Source organism: Mya arenaria, chromosome 6, assembly GCF_026914265.1.
Source record: "Mya arenaria isolate MELC-2E11 chromosome 6, ASM2691426v1".
In the NCBI taxonomy this organism is placed as follows: domain Eukaryota; kingdom Metazoa; phylum Mollusca; class Bivalvia; order Myida; family Myidae; genus Mya; species Mya arenaria.
This window is the reverse complement of record NC_069127.1, coordinates 55,420,790-55,433,670: the sequence shown is the minus strand read 5'-3', so window position 1 is coordinate 55,433,670 and position 12,881 is coordinate 55,420,790. Positions and strand designations below refer to the sequence as shown.

The window sequence follows — 12,881 nt, the reverse complement described above, 5'->3', positions numbered from 1 at the left end:
TATAATTAGGCCGCCAGGCCGCTAGGCCGCTAGGCCGCTAGGCCGCCAACTTCACGCCGCTAGGCCGCTAGGCCGCTAGGCCGCCAGGCCGCTAACTTCACGCCGCTAGACCGCTAGGCCGCTAACTTCACGCCGCTAGGCCGCTAGGCCGCTAGGCCGCTAGGCCGCTAGGCCGCTAACTTCACGTACATGTTTTTATGGCATGTGTACGAACTCCAAGAAGCGTTACGTGTGTACATAACTGTTAACTTCCAATCTCATCGTATATTTCAGACATTGACAACTGTTCCCCTAACCCCTGTGCACACGGCACGTGCACGGATCTGGTGAACGATTACACGTGCGCTTGTGTCGCTGGGTATGATGGGAAAAATTGTGACAATGGTAAGCTGTGATGGATAGCTTTTATTTAATGTGTGTGTTTTAATTTTCGTTTGGATAACAATGTAATAACATTAAATCATGAAACATAGAAATATCAAAAACATACAAAACATTAACAACGCCGACGTCAACGAAAAGAGCAGCAGCAACAGTTGCAGCAACAGCAACACCATCACCACCACCACCACCACCACCACCACCACCAACAACAACAACAATAACAATATCAACAAAAACAACAACAACCACCACAGCCACCAACATCAACAACAGTAACAGTTACAGTAACAGTTACAGTAAAATAACGACATCAGCAACAACAACACCAACAACAACAACATCAACAACAACAACTACACCACCACCATTACCACCACAACCACCAGCACAAGAACAACAACAACGACAACAACAACAGTAACAACAACAGTAACAACAACAACTACTGCAAAAAAAACAACAACAGCTGGTTGTCCCAAACTATATTAAGATGAGGGCAAGGGAGGATAGTTGGTTTGTTTAGTGTGCATGTTTTAACACTTATTTTGTATTTGTTATTCACATATTTTTTCTATAGCCGTACAAATTGTGAGCGATTTCTAGATATGAAAAAAGTATCAAGAAAAAAATGTATTACTACATGTATGGTATTTTAATCTGCTGTATTTGATTATCGGCATTCCTTGGCCATTTTCTTTCCACCCCCCCCCCCCCCCCCCCCCCGGAATGTATGCCGGTACATCGTCGAATTAGTTTGTAAAATTAGTAATAAACATTATATAATATGCATTTGAAACTATGGTATTGAAATCTATGCGAGTCTGTTCATTGGTATGTTCTTGCTGTTCTTTGATTTCCCACTAAAATAGCTTTGCCCACCGACCAAAACTTTCAAAGAATTCATTGCAACCTTCCTGAAAATGTTCTTGCATTGTATCGTTTATTTTCCAGATATTAACAACTGCTTACCCTCACCCTGCCAGAACGGTGGCTCGTGCACTGACCTTGTGGATGATTACTACTGCGCTTGCGTTGCCGGATATGAAGACACCGAATGCAGCACGAGTAATTCGATACTAGTCAATAACACCAAAACATTTATTTGATACTTATTACACTGAAGATACGTAAAACGTTGTTAAACAAAGTAAAATGAATAAGCATGTATAATTCCTTTTGAAAATATAACAATGATTACCCTCTCAACCAAATTCCATTAGCATTGTCTTTGCCAAACTGTTAAAAGTTTATTCAATTAAACATGTTTTATTTAGCTAACAATACGTTTATCTAGTATGATGTTCACCTGCACAAATTATGAATGACTTATACACCTCCAGACATTAATGAGTGCGCCACCAACCTGTGTGAGCACGGGGCCACGTGCGTGGATCAAGTGAACGGATATGCGTGTCAGTGTGTGCCCGGGTATAACGGGGACAACTGCGAAACTGGTGAGTATTGACATGCAGGGGCGTAGTATGGACCACTGTATGGGTGTAGTTAAGGTTTGATACAACACTTTCAGAAGGTTCCATTTCCTAGTGTATCCGTGCATGGCCGGGTATTCGAAGTGAGATAACAGGCAGTAGAATTGTATGTAAATAAGCTTAAATTCTGGTGACGATAGTAATTACTTCTTCTAAGTCACTCTTGTTGGCACGATGTTGGGTGAGAGTTTGATCATGCGTTGTTGGGGAAAAAAGGAGTGGTTGGTGTAAACCCTCTTGTCAGACATGGTAATCAACAACTGAACTCACACACGCCCTAGTCGGGAATCGAGCCCGGGTCGCCTTGGTGAGAGGCGAGTGCACTTTCAACTGCGCTTACCGGACAACCTATGCATGTTTAACTAGGTCGGTATGTAAAACTTGTTTTAATTTGATCTAGGACCGATGTAGCTAATCGGATTGCTCGTCATAATGAATACCAGCCCTTGGACCAATGCTACTGCAGTCCAATAAGTAAATTGGTTGAATGGTCACACCATTGTTCATTTTTAGACTGGGGGACCACAAGTGTCCAAAATGACTGTTGTTGGTGTTGGAAGTCGAAATCGAATGATCGTTATTCAGTAAACTCAGTGGTTTAACGTATATGAATTGTTGGATTGTATTCTCAAATTGTTTCCATTTAATTGTAGATATAGACGAATGTGCCTCCCACCAGTGTCTGAATGGTGGCCTGTGTCAGGATCTCATCAACGGCTACGACTGTGTGTGTCAGACGGGATACACCGGGACATTCTGTGAAACAGGTGTGTAAGTTTATTTACACTCGCACGCGGGCAAGGCCCATTCAGAGTGTGCTCCGATTATATTGTTAGTCATTTTAGTTATTTGGAGCATCGTGCACGGTCAAAATGTAACCCTGGTTAGAGCTACCCTGGCTCTTTCACGTGCACCAGTGTATAGCACTGTCACACAGGGCCCCCCGAGTAACGACTCTTCGGACAGACGAAGACACAGGTACACACTATAATAATAATTTAGCAAGCACAACAAAAACGTGTCTTTAGGAATTCAGCAAATTTTACGAAAGACGATTTGATCAGATATCTTATAAAAAAGCATTGGCATTTTTTCCGAAAATTTCTTTATACAAAATGAACATGTTTGTGTGTCAACATAGTCCGTGCCACACAATCAACAATGCGTTGTGGCTTTGTGGTGATTGCAGCTATTTAAGAAAAATATTTGCATTTTTATAACTAGGAAATGAAGAAAATCCCATCAACACGAAATTTCAGAAATCATCCACCTTACTTACATCCGGTTTCTGTTAATCAAATCGAAACACATACAATGCGCCTTTAAGATGAAAAATAAAGCTAATATTTCGAATTTCAGACATACAGGAGTGTGCATCAAAACCGTGCGATAATGGTGGCACGTGCACTGACCTCGTGAACGGTTTCTCGTGTGCGTGTACTGATGGGCACACGGGTATCACGTGCAGAGCAGGTACTGTGTTATAGTTTTTTTTATTTTACTAATATTTTATTATTATTATTATTATTATTATCATTATTATTATTATTATTATTATTTTTATAATAATAATAATAATAATAATAATAATAATAATAATGATAATAATAATAATAATAATAATAATAATAATAATTATTATTATTTTTGTTATTATTATTATCATTATTATTATTATATTACCCACATGTTGGCCTGATTTATACTCAACATCCGGAAAATTTAACAGTGTTATAGCTTTGTTATGAAAAACATTTAAACCTGCTCTCCTCCAGGTCTTCTTGGGGACGACTGCAGCACACGGCCGGAAGTATGCGCAAACATCCAGAACTCCGAATGCGCATCTGGCGTATGCGCATGCGTGTCCGGATATCTTAAAACTGATACTGCCGTCTGCTCGAGAATAGGTAAACTGTTTAGAAATTAATGAAATAAAGAACAAATGACCTTGTTTACGAATTATCCTTTTCTAAACAGTGTCTACATGATTTGTTGTTTTCCAAAATGGCGGGTAACGCTTTGAAGGCTGGTTTCAATATAAGTCTTAACTGGATATAATAACGATGTAGCTAATCGGATTACGTGTAATTAATATCTGACCAATAGAGTGGATTAAGTCAATGATGTATGACCATAAGACTTTCTTATTAAGTTGAATAGTGAATACCACTCCTGGGCGATCTGTGAAACTTAAGAAATAAAATACGTTCGGAATTCATATTATTATAAGATGCATTGACGATTCGGGAGAAAGTAAAGCTTTTGCAGGAAGTTCGATTCCTACTTAACGTTCGGAACTTATACAATTATAAGATTCTTTGAAGATATGAAAAAAAGGAATGCTTTTTCAGGAAGTTCAATATCTAGGGATTCCTCTCTACGGAATAAATTATTGTTTTGCATTTTTGTTACAGATTGTGGGACCCTCAGTCCACAGGAAAATGGAGCAGTCAATCACGGTGAAGGGACGCTCTACCAAGCGAAAGCTTATTTCTCTTGCGACACTGGCTACATACGGATCGGCCTTTCTTCCGTGCAGTGCCTGGCAAACGGAAGTTGGGACGGTGTAGCGCCAACATGCGCCATTGTTTGTAAGATAGCCTATATGAAATGTGTTTGGATCTATAAGATAAGTTTTGTTCGGCATATCTCTGTCGTATACATTTATCAAAACGACAATGTTGTACACTTTTGCAGCTTTTCTAATATTTTGTGTTACGGGGTGTTACGGGCAATACATGTCCATAAAGACAGCCGCTTCAGAGTCTTTGACAATTTTTGATTTGGCGACTCGACGAGTCCATATCCAACTTGTTGTTTTCCTACCCCAAAATGATAGATCCCAGCGCTAAGTATATTGAGCGAATAGATAACGGGCACCTGCTATATACATGTAGTTCTAAAATGGTGATGCTTTGTTGACAGAAGTCGATCTGAATAAGTGTTTCATGAAACACTTCAGTGTTATAAGAGAAAGGTATTGGCTATAATTAGTTAATGCGCAACTTTCGTTTTTTATTTAAAAAAATGTGTTAAATATTGCGTAGTTACAGTTGAAGAAAACATTTTACATTGGTATGAATCAGTCGACTTGTGGCGTTTAGGGAACAAAATGAATGTCCAAATGTTAAAAAGTTCCCCAAACACGCATTATTGTGGCTAGGGGAATACCCCAAACCCCCGTCACACATTTTCAAGCGGTTTGATTGACGTTTGAAAATGACAATTAGGAACACCCTTACATCAGCCTCGTTTAAGTTTTTTTTTTTCTGGGAGGAGCTATTTTTATAGGAGGTCGACATAGCGAAAAAATCGAAATAGAAAAATAGACACAATCAGATTTATTTTACTTAGTATATGGATTAAGAGGGAATAAATTCTTGACCGGAGAAAAAAGTCGACATAACCGGAGATATCCGACGTCGACATAGCAAGTTTGGACTGTATTGTCTTCTTACATACATATAATACATGATAAAGATTTTTTTATAATAATTTATTGGAAATGATTTCGTTGTTTCAGCATGCCCAACGATCGATGCACCTTTGAACGGTACGGTAGTGTTTTTACCGAATGCTGAGTACCAGGGCAATGCCGAGTTCGCGTGCAATGTGGGGTTCTCCATAAATGGCGCCACCGCTCGCACTTGCATGTCTACCGGCACGTGGAGTTCATCGAGTCCCATCTGCGTCATCAACGGTAAACGTCATAACATCCATGCCAATTAGATAATCTCATACCATTGAAACTTGATGAAATTTTGTAGAACGATGCAACGCTGAAAATTTGGCCAAGGATTGCATAATTATAATACATGCAAATCTAAAATATTTCACACGTGTAGAAGCAGAAAATATCATAGTCTTTTATAGGCTAAGAAATATTTTCATATCTTTTCTGTCAAAAAGTTATTTCGAAATTAATGCCGCTTAACTGTTTGTTTACATGGGTTATGACCCGTGGTGATCCATGTAAGAACCCCTTAGGTCACGTGATTCCTCACCCTACATACAGTGATCTCTTCATTCTCTGAAATTCAAGTACACTGTTGAAATACATACGATTCCTTCAAATGGCCGATTGTTCAGAACTTTGTTTAAGTTAACAACTTTGTTTATGTCATCGTTGTTAAATGCCAAATCTTTAAGATGCACTCTTACTCCCAAACAAGATTTACCACAATTAAAATATTGTTTTTATATTCCAAAAAGGATGAATAAATGTCAAAAACAATGGTTCTTAGGATATCGACTTAAATTTAAAGAAATGAGCATAAAACACGGTATTTCTACCTTATGAGACTATAGTAGACCACAGTAAATATTTTAGCATTAGCCAATCTTTTAATATTTTTGCGCTCTCTGCTATTAAATACACGGTTACAATCTTGTTATCAGTAATTAATATTTTCCATAAAAGCATTATTTAGTAAGTAGTTAAAGGTTTTTCAGTCAAAATTTATGTTTGTTATATATGTTTATGTATTGATTTTGAATAAGAGTGTCACTTTAACTGCTCTTGAAGTTTTATGTATACATTTATGATCTGTTGTGTTACTTACACGAGTTGGGACAATTGTAAGAGCTAAGTTAATGTCATTGTTGTTAACTTTAAATGTGTAACTTGTCTGAATGTTTAATGTATATAATTGTGATCTGCAGTGTTCCGAACCCGATTTTATATTACTGTTTCAACTGTACTTGCTTCATTTGAATATATTAGCACACCATCACATATTTCACGTTTAAATGTTACTACGATGTCGCAATAACGTTGCTAACTTTAACAAGTGGCACATTGTCTCATTCTTTCTAATAAGTACAATGTAAGATGAAAAATGAAAGAGATATCAGACAAAAGCTCGACCACCATAATTGGGTCAACTTATGTTTTCAGACTGCGGTCCGTTGACGGCCCCTGCAAACGGTGTTGTTACACAGAGCGGCACAGTATACACGAGCATCGGCCAGTACGAGTGCGACAGTGGATACGACCTGCAGGGCGCCCAATCTGTTACATGTACGGCGGCCGCCACATGGAGTGCTCCGCGGCCTACCTGTGCTATTAAGGGTAAGTTGTAAAATATAATATTTATACTATTTGTACCGATATTGCGCAAGTCCGTGTACATATTGAAGCCTATCTGAGCCCTGCACCTGTCTGTAACTTCAATTTTGGTAACTTGACTGACTGTGCCATCACCGTATGTGACTCTACTGACCATAACCTTACTGTCTGTGATTTTCATTGACCATACCCTCACTGTATGTGACTTTACTGACCATACCCGCACTGTATGTGACTTTACTAACCGTACCCGCACTGTATGTGACTTTACTGATCGTACTTCCTTTGAATGTGACTAAACTGACCGTACCCTCACTGTATGTGACTCTACTGACCGTACCCTCACTGCATGTGACTTTACTGACCGTACCTTCACCGTATGTGGCTTTACAAACCGTACCCTCACTGTATGTGACTTTACTGACCGTACACTGTCTGTGACTTTTCTGACCGTACCCTCACTGTATGTGTCTTTACAGACCGTACCCTCACTGTACGTAAATTAACTGACCATACCCGCACTGTATGTGACTTTACTGATCGTACCCGTACTGTATGTGACTTTACTGATCGTACCTCCTCTGTATGTGACTAAACTGACCGTGCTCTCACTGTATGGGACTCTACTGACCGTACCCTCACTGCATGTGACTTTACTGACCGTACCTTCACCTTATGTGGCTTTACAAACCGTACCCTCACTGTATGTGACTTGACTGACCGTACACTGTATGTGTCTTTACTGACCGTACCCTCACTGTATGTGACTCTAGTGAATGTGCCCTCACTGTTTGTGACTTTACTGACCATACCTTCACTGTATGTGACTCTACTGACCGTACCCCCATTTTATGTGACTCGACTGACCGTACCCTCTCTGTATGTGACTCTACTGACCGTACCCTCACTGAAAGTGACTTTACTGACCGTACCCTCACTGTATGTGGCTTAACAGACCGTTCCTTCACTGTATGTGACTTGACTGACCGTACACTGTTTGTGACTTTTCTGACCGTACTCTCACTGTATGTGTCTTTACTGACCGTACCCTCACTGTATGTGTCTTTACTGACCGTACCCTCACTGTATTTGTCTCTAGTGACTGTACCCTCACTGTATGCGACTTTACTGACCGTATCCCCACTGTATGTGACTCTAGTGAACATACCCTCACTGTTCGTGACTTTACTGACCGTATCTTCACTCTATGTGACGTTACTGACCATACCTTCACTGTATGTGACTCTACTCACTGTACCCCCCATTTTATGTGACTTTACTGACCGTACCCTCTCTGTATGTGACTCTACTGACCGTACCCTCACTGTATGTGTCTTTACTGACCGTACCGTCACTGAAAGTGACTTTACTGACCGTATCTTCACTCTATGTGACGTTACTGACCATACCTTCACTGTATGTGACTCTACTCACTGTACCCCCCATTTTATGTGACTTTACTGACCGTACCCTCTCTGTATGTGACTCTACTGACCGTACCCTCACTGTATGTGTCTTTACTGACCGTACCGTCACTGAAAGTGACTTTACTGACCGTACCCTCTCTGTATGTGTCTTTACCGACCGTACCCTCACTGTAGGTGACTTTGATAACCGTAATCTCACTGTAGGTGACTTTTCTGACCGTCCCCTCACTGTATGTGTCTTGACTTACCTTTCCCTCACTGTATGTGACTTTACTGACCGTACCTTCACTGTATGTGACTTAACTGACCGTACCTTCACTGTATGTGACTTTACTGACCGTACCCTCACTGTATGTGACATTACTGACGGTAACCCCACCGTTTCTGACTTAACTGACCATACCTTCACTGTATGTGACTTTACTGATCATACCATCACTGTATGTGACTTTACTGACCGTACCCTCACTGTATGTGACTTTACTGACCGTACCTTCACTGTATGTGACTTAACTGACCGTACCCTTACTATATGTGACTTTACTGACCGTAAAATCACTGTTGGTGACTTTGCTAACCGTTACCTCACTGTATGTGACTCTATTGACCGTGCCCTCACTATATGTGACGTAGCTGACCGTACCTTCACTGTATGTAACTTAACTAACCGTACCCCACTGTATGTGAGAGTACTGACCGTACCCTTACTGTATGTGACTAAACTGACCGTACCCGCACTGTATGTGACTTTACTAACCGTACCCGCACTGTATGTGACTTAACTGACCATACCCTCACTGTATGTGACTTTACTGACCGTACCCTCTCTGTATGTGTCTTTACCGACCGTACCCTCACTGTAGGTGACTTTGATAACCGTAACCTCACTGTATGTGACTTTACTGACCGTCCCCTCACTGTATGTGTCTTGACTTACCTTTCCCTCACTGTATGTGACTTTACTGACCGTACCTTCACTGTATGTGACTTAACTGACCGTACCTTCACTGTATGTGACTTTACTGACCGTACCCTCACTGTATGTGACATTACTGACCGTAACCCCACCGTTTCTGACTTAACTGACCATACCTTCACTGTATGTGACTTTACTGATCATACCATCACTGTATGTGACTTTACTGACCGTACCCTCACTGTATGTGACTTTACTGACCGTACTCTCACTGTTTGTGATTTCACTGACCGTACTCTTACTATATGTGACTTTACTGACCGTAAAATCACTGTTGGTGACTTTGCTAACCGTTACCTCACTGTATGTGACTCTATTGACCGTGCCCTCACTATATGTGACTTAGCTGACCGTACCTTCACTGTATGTAACTTAACTAACCGTACCCCACTGTATGTGACAGTACTGACCGTACCCTTACTGTATGTGACTTAACTGACCGTACCCGCACTGTATGTGACTTTACTAACCGTACCCGCACTGTATGTGACTTAACTGACCATACCCTCACTGTATGTGACTTTACTGACCATACCCTCACTGTATGTGACTTTACTGACCATACCCGCACTGTATGTGACTTTACTAACCGTACCCGCACTGTATGTGACTTAACTGACCATACCTTCACTGTATGTGACTTTACTGACCATACCCGCACTGTATGTGACTTTACTAACCGTACCCGCACTGTATGTGACTTTACTAACCGTACCCTCACTGTATGTGACTTTACTGACCATACCCGCACTGTATGTGACTTTACTGACCGTACCCTCACTGTATGTGACTTTACTGACCGTACCCTCACTGTATGTGACTTTACTGACCATACCCGCACTGTATGTGACTTTACTGACCGTACCCGCACTGTATGTGACTTAACTGACCATACCCTCACTGTATGTGACTTTACTGACCGTACCTTCACCGTATGTGGCTCTACAAACCTTACCCTCACTGTATGTGACTTGACTGACCGTACACTGTATGTGTCTTTACTGACCGTACCCCCACTGTATGTGACTCTAGTGAATGTGCCCTCACTGTTTGTAATTTTACTGACCATACCTTCACTGTATGTGACTCTACTGACCGTACCCCCATTTTATGTGACTCTACTGACCGTACACTCTCTGTATGTGACTCGACTGACCGTACCCTCACTGTATGTGTCTTTACTGACCGTACCCTCACTGAAAGTGACTTTACTGACCGTACCCTCACTGCATGTGACTCTATTAACCGTACCTCCACTGTATGTAAATTTATTGACCGTACCTTCAATGTATGTGACTTAACTGACCGTACCTTCACTGTAAATGACTTTACTGACCATACCCTCACTGTATGTGTCTTTACTGACCGTACCCTCACTGAAAGTGACTTTACTGACCGTACCCTCACTGTATGTGACTTAACTGACCGTACCCTCACTGCATGTGACTCTATTAACCGTACCTCCACTGTATGTAAATTTATTGACCGTACCCTCATTGTATGTGACTTTACTGACTGTACCCTCACTGTAGGTGACTTCACTGACCATACCCTCACTGTATATGACTTTATTGACTGGACCTTGACTGTTTTTTGTTTCATACAAAAAACTTACAGTAATTCTTTGTCATCCATTTTGTAAATAGAACGCCACAACGGTTACCGGAAACAGTTAATCATTTGACATCATAATAACGCGGGAAAGTTCGATCACTTCATAGTCGATACGTTAAATCTATTTTTAAAGTAAAATTAAAAAAAGATTATGACAATAATACATTCAACCAGTCATAAATTGACACTTTGCAACATATTGATAAATGTTTTCCTTACCTTCTGACCCAATACTTACAATAACATAATCAATCACGATCCGAACATATCCGAAGATGTTTCATTGATCGGGAAATCTTCGCAATTGCCTGAAGGCCGCTCAACAACACATGCTGTATCGTCCGTCACAACGTACACAACCCTAAAAGGCTAAACACCGATACAAAGCTGCGACGGCGATGTATAACATACTATTCACCAAAAGAGAAACCATGTCCTAAAATGTTAGGATAAAACCTGTACATATATATATATATAGGTCGGGATTCGGCAATAGAGAAAAAAATATATGCTTTTCTTAACCGAACAATTCCTAAGTTTAACGAAGTTCTAAACCCTCGACCCATTACGTAACAATAACGAATCCTATTGCAGATTGCGGAGCGTTGACGGCACCACAAGACGGCACGGTGGACGCCTCAGCGGGAACCACGTTCGGTGCGAGTGCTGTCTTCTCGTGCAACACGGGCTACCAGGCGATAGGGACCACTACTCTGGAATGCCTCGATACCGGGGTTTGGAGCGACGTGGAACCAACCTGCGAAATTAAAGGTTTCTTTTATTGTTAGCATATCTAGTAGGCTCATGTCTGGTTGATGCACAGCTGAGTTTAACTTGATTTAGAGTTCAAAACTATCTTTTAGATGACGAGAAAGCACTCATTAACAGGTTTTCCAATACATTTATTTTCAGTAAATCAGCAGTCAGCCGTTATCGACTTTAATCAGTTGAAGCTGTAGATATAAACAGTGGCTGGCCCACTTAGTGGGTAGTTTTTACAAGATTATGTAGACCACTAATGTGTCGATCAAACCATTTGGTTTAAGAACATACTAACAGTCTTTAACCATTACAATGCCATAATGTTTTATCATGTCTGATTTATGCGTCGATTACTTATGCTGAAGGACATATTATCTTTGTCCGGCTTCGCTGGATGTCATATTTCGTTTCTTTTACTCTTTCGTATCAGAGCTCGAAGGGCCTATCACACCAATTCGGAAGTGCCTACTCATTGTTACAAGCCTTATTTCTTTTAATTGACACATGCCAGTATATACCATCTCAGACCATTGTTTTCTCTCCATATTTATAGGTTTTGAAGTTGAATGGTTTTGTTTTCAAAAACTTGCTGGACATCTACTAGATCAACCTTTTTGTTTACATTTTCCCCACATTGTTCGTATACCTTATCTAACCTAGTCTGAGACAATTTGCCAACGTTTTATTTAACTTCAGATTGCGGTGACCCCGGCGTCCCAGACAACGGTTCAATTGACATCAGCGGCGGAACAACGTATGATTCGGTGGCCATTTACACGTGCAACGCTGGTTTCGACATAAATGGCGTCAACCAACGCACGTGCAGAGCAGATCAGACATGGTCGAACCTGGAGCCGACCTGTGATAGAATCAGTACGGTTCCTTTAAAATTGTAAAAAAGAAGCTGTTTTACGTACATACTGCCGTTTCCTGACCCCATTTTTTTTAAAGAAATGTTTATTTAATTTTAAGGCCCCACTTTGACTGAAAATTGATGCGCATGCCTCTGAATTTATTTAATACACATGTCTGTATTACAAGGCGAATACCAACTGAGAGCTTTACAGATCTAAATAAATGTGTGCCGCATATATTTTATAATACATTTCAACCAATAAACACAAATTTCTTTTCTTTCTTTTCAATGTTCTTGCCTTTAT

At 40.5% G+C, this 12,881-nt stretch overlaps 1 protein-coding gene across 1 annotated transcript in view; it reads left to right on the top strand.

Annotated features, from left to right (window-relative positions):
* The window catches only part of LOC128237917 (fibropellin-1-like), a 39,306-nt gene that overhangs the window by 13,108 nt on the left and 13,317 nt on the right, over positions 1–12,881 (top strand). The window contains exons 13-23 of the mRNA XM_052953493.1: positions 274–384; positions 1,336–1,449; positions 1,725–1,838; positions 2,528–2,641; positions 3,234–3,347; positions 3,650–3,781; positions 4,289–4,465; positions 5,398–5,574; positions 6,772–6,945; positions 11,554–11,730; positions 12,418–12,594. Of these exons, the coding sequence (XP_052809453.1) occupies positions 274–384; positions 1,336–1,449; positions 1,725–1,838; positions 2,528–2,641; positions 3,234–3,347; positions 3,650–3,781; positions 4,289–4,465; positions 5,398–5,574; positions 6,772–6,945; positions 11,554–11,730; positions 12,418–12,594 (1,581 nt within the window). The remainder of the gene's footprint in view (positions 1–273; positions 385–1,335; positions 1,450–1,724; positions 1,839–2,527; positions 2,642–3,233; positions 3,348–3,649; positions 3,782–4,288; positions 4,466–5,397; positions 5,575–6,771; positions 6,946–11,553; positions 11,731–12,417; positions 12,595–12,881) is intronic.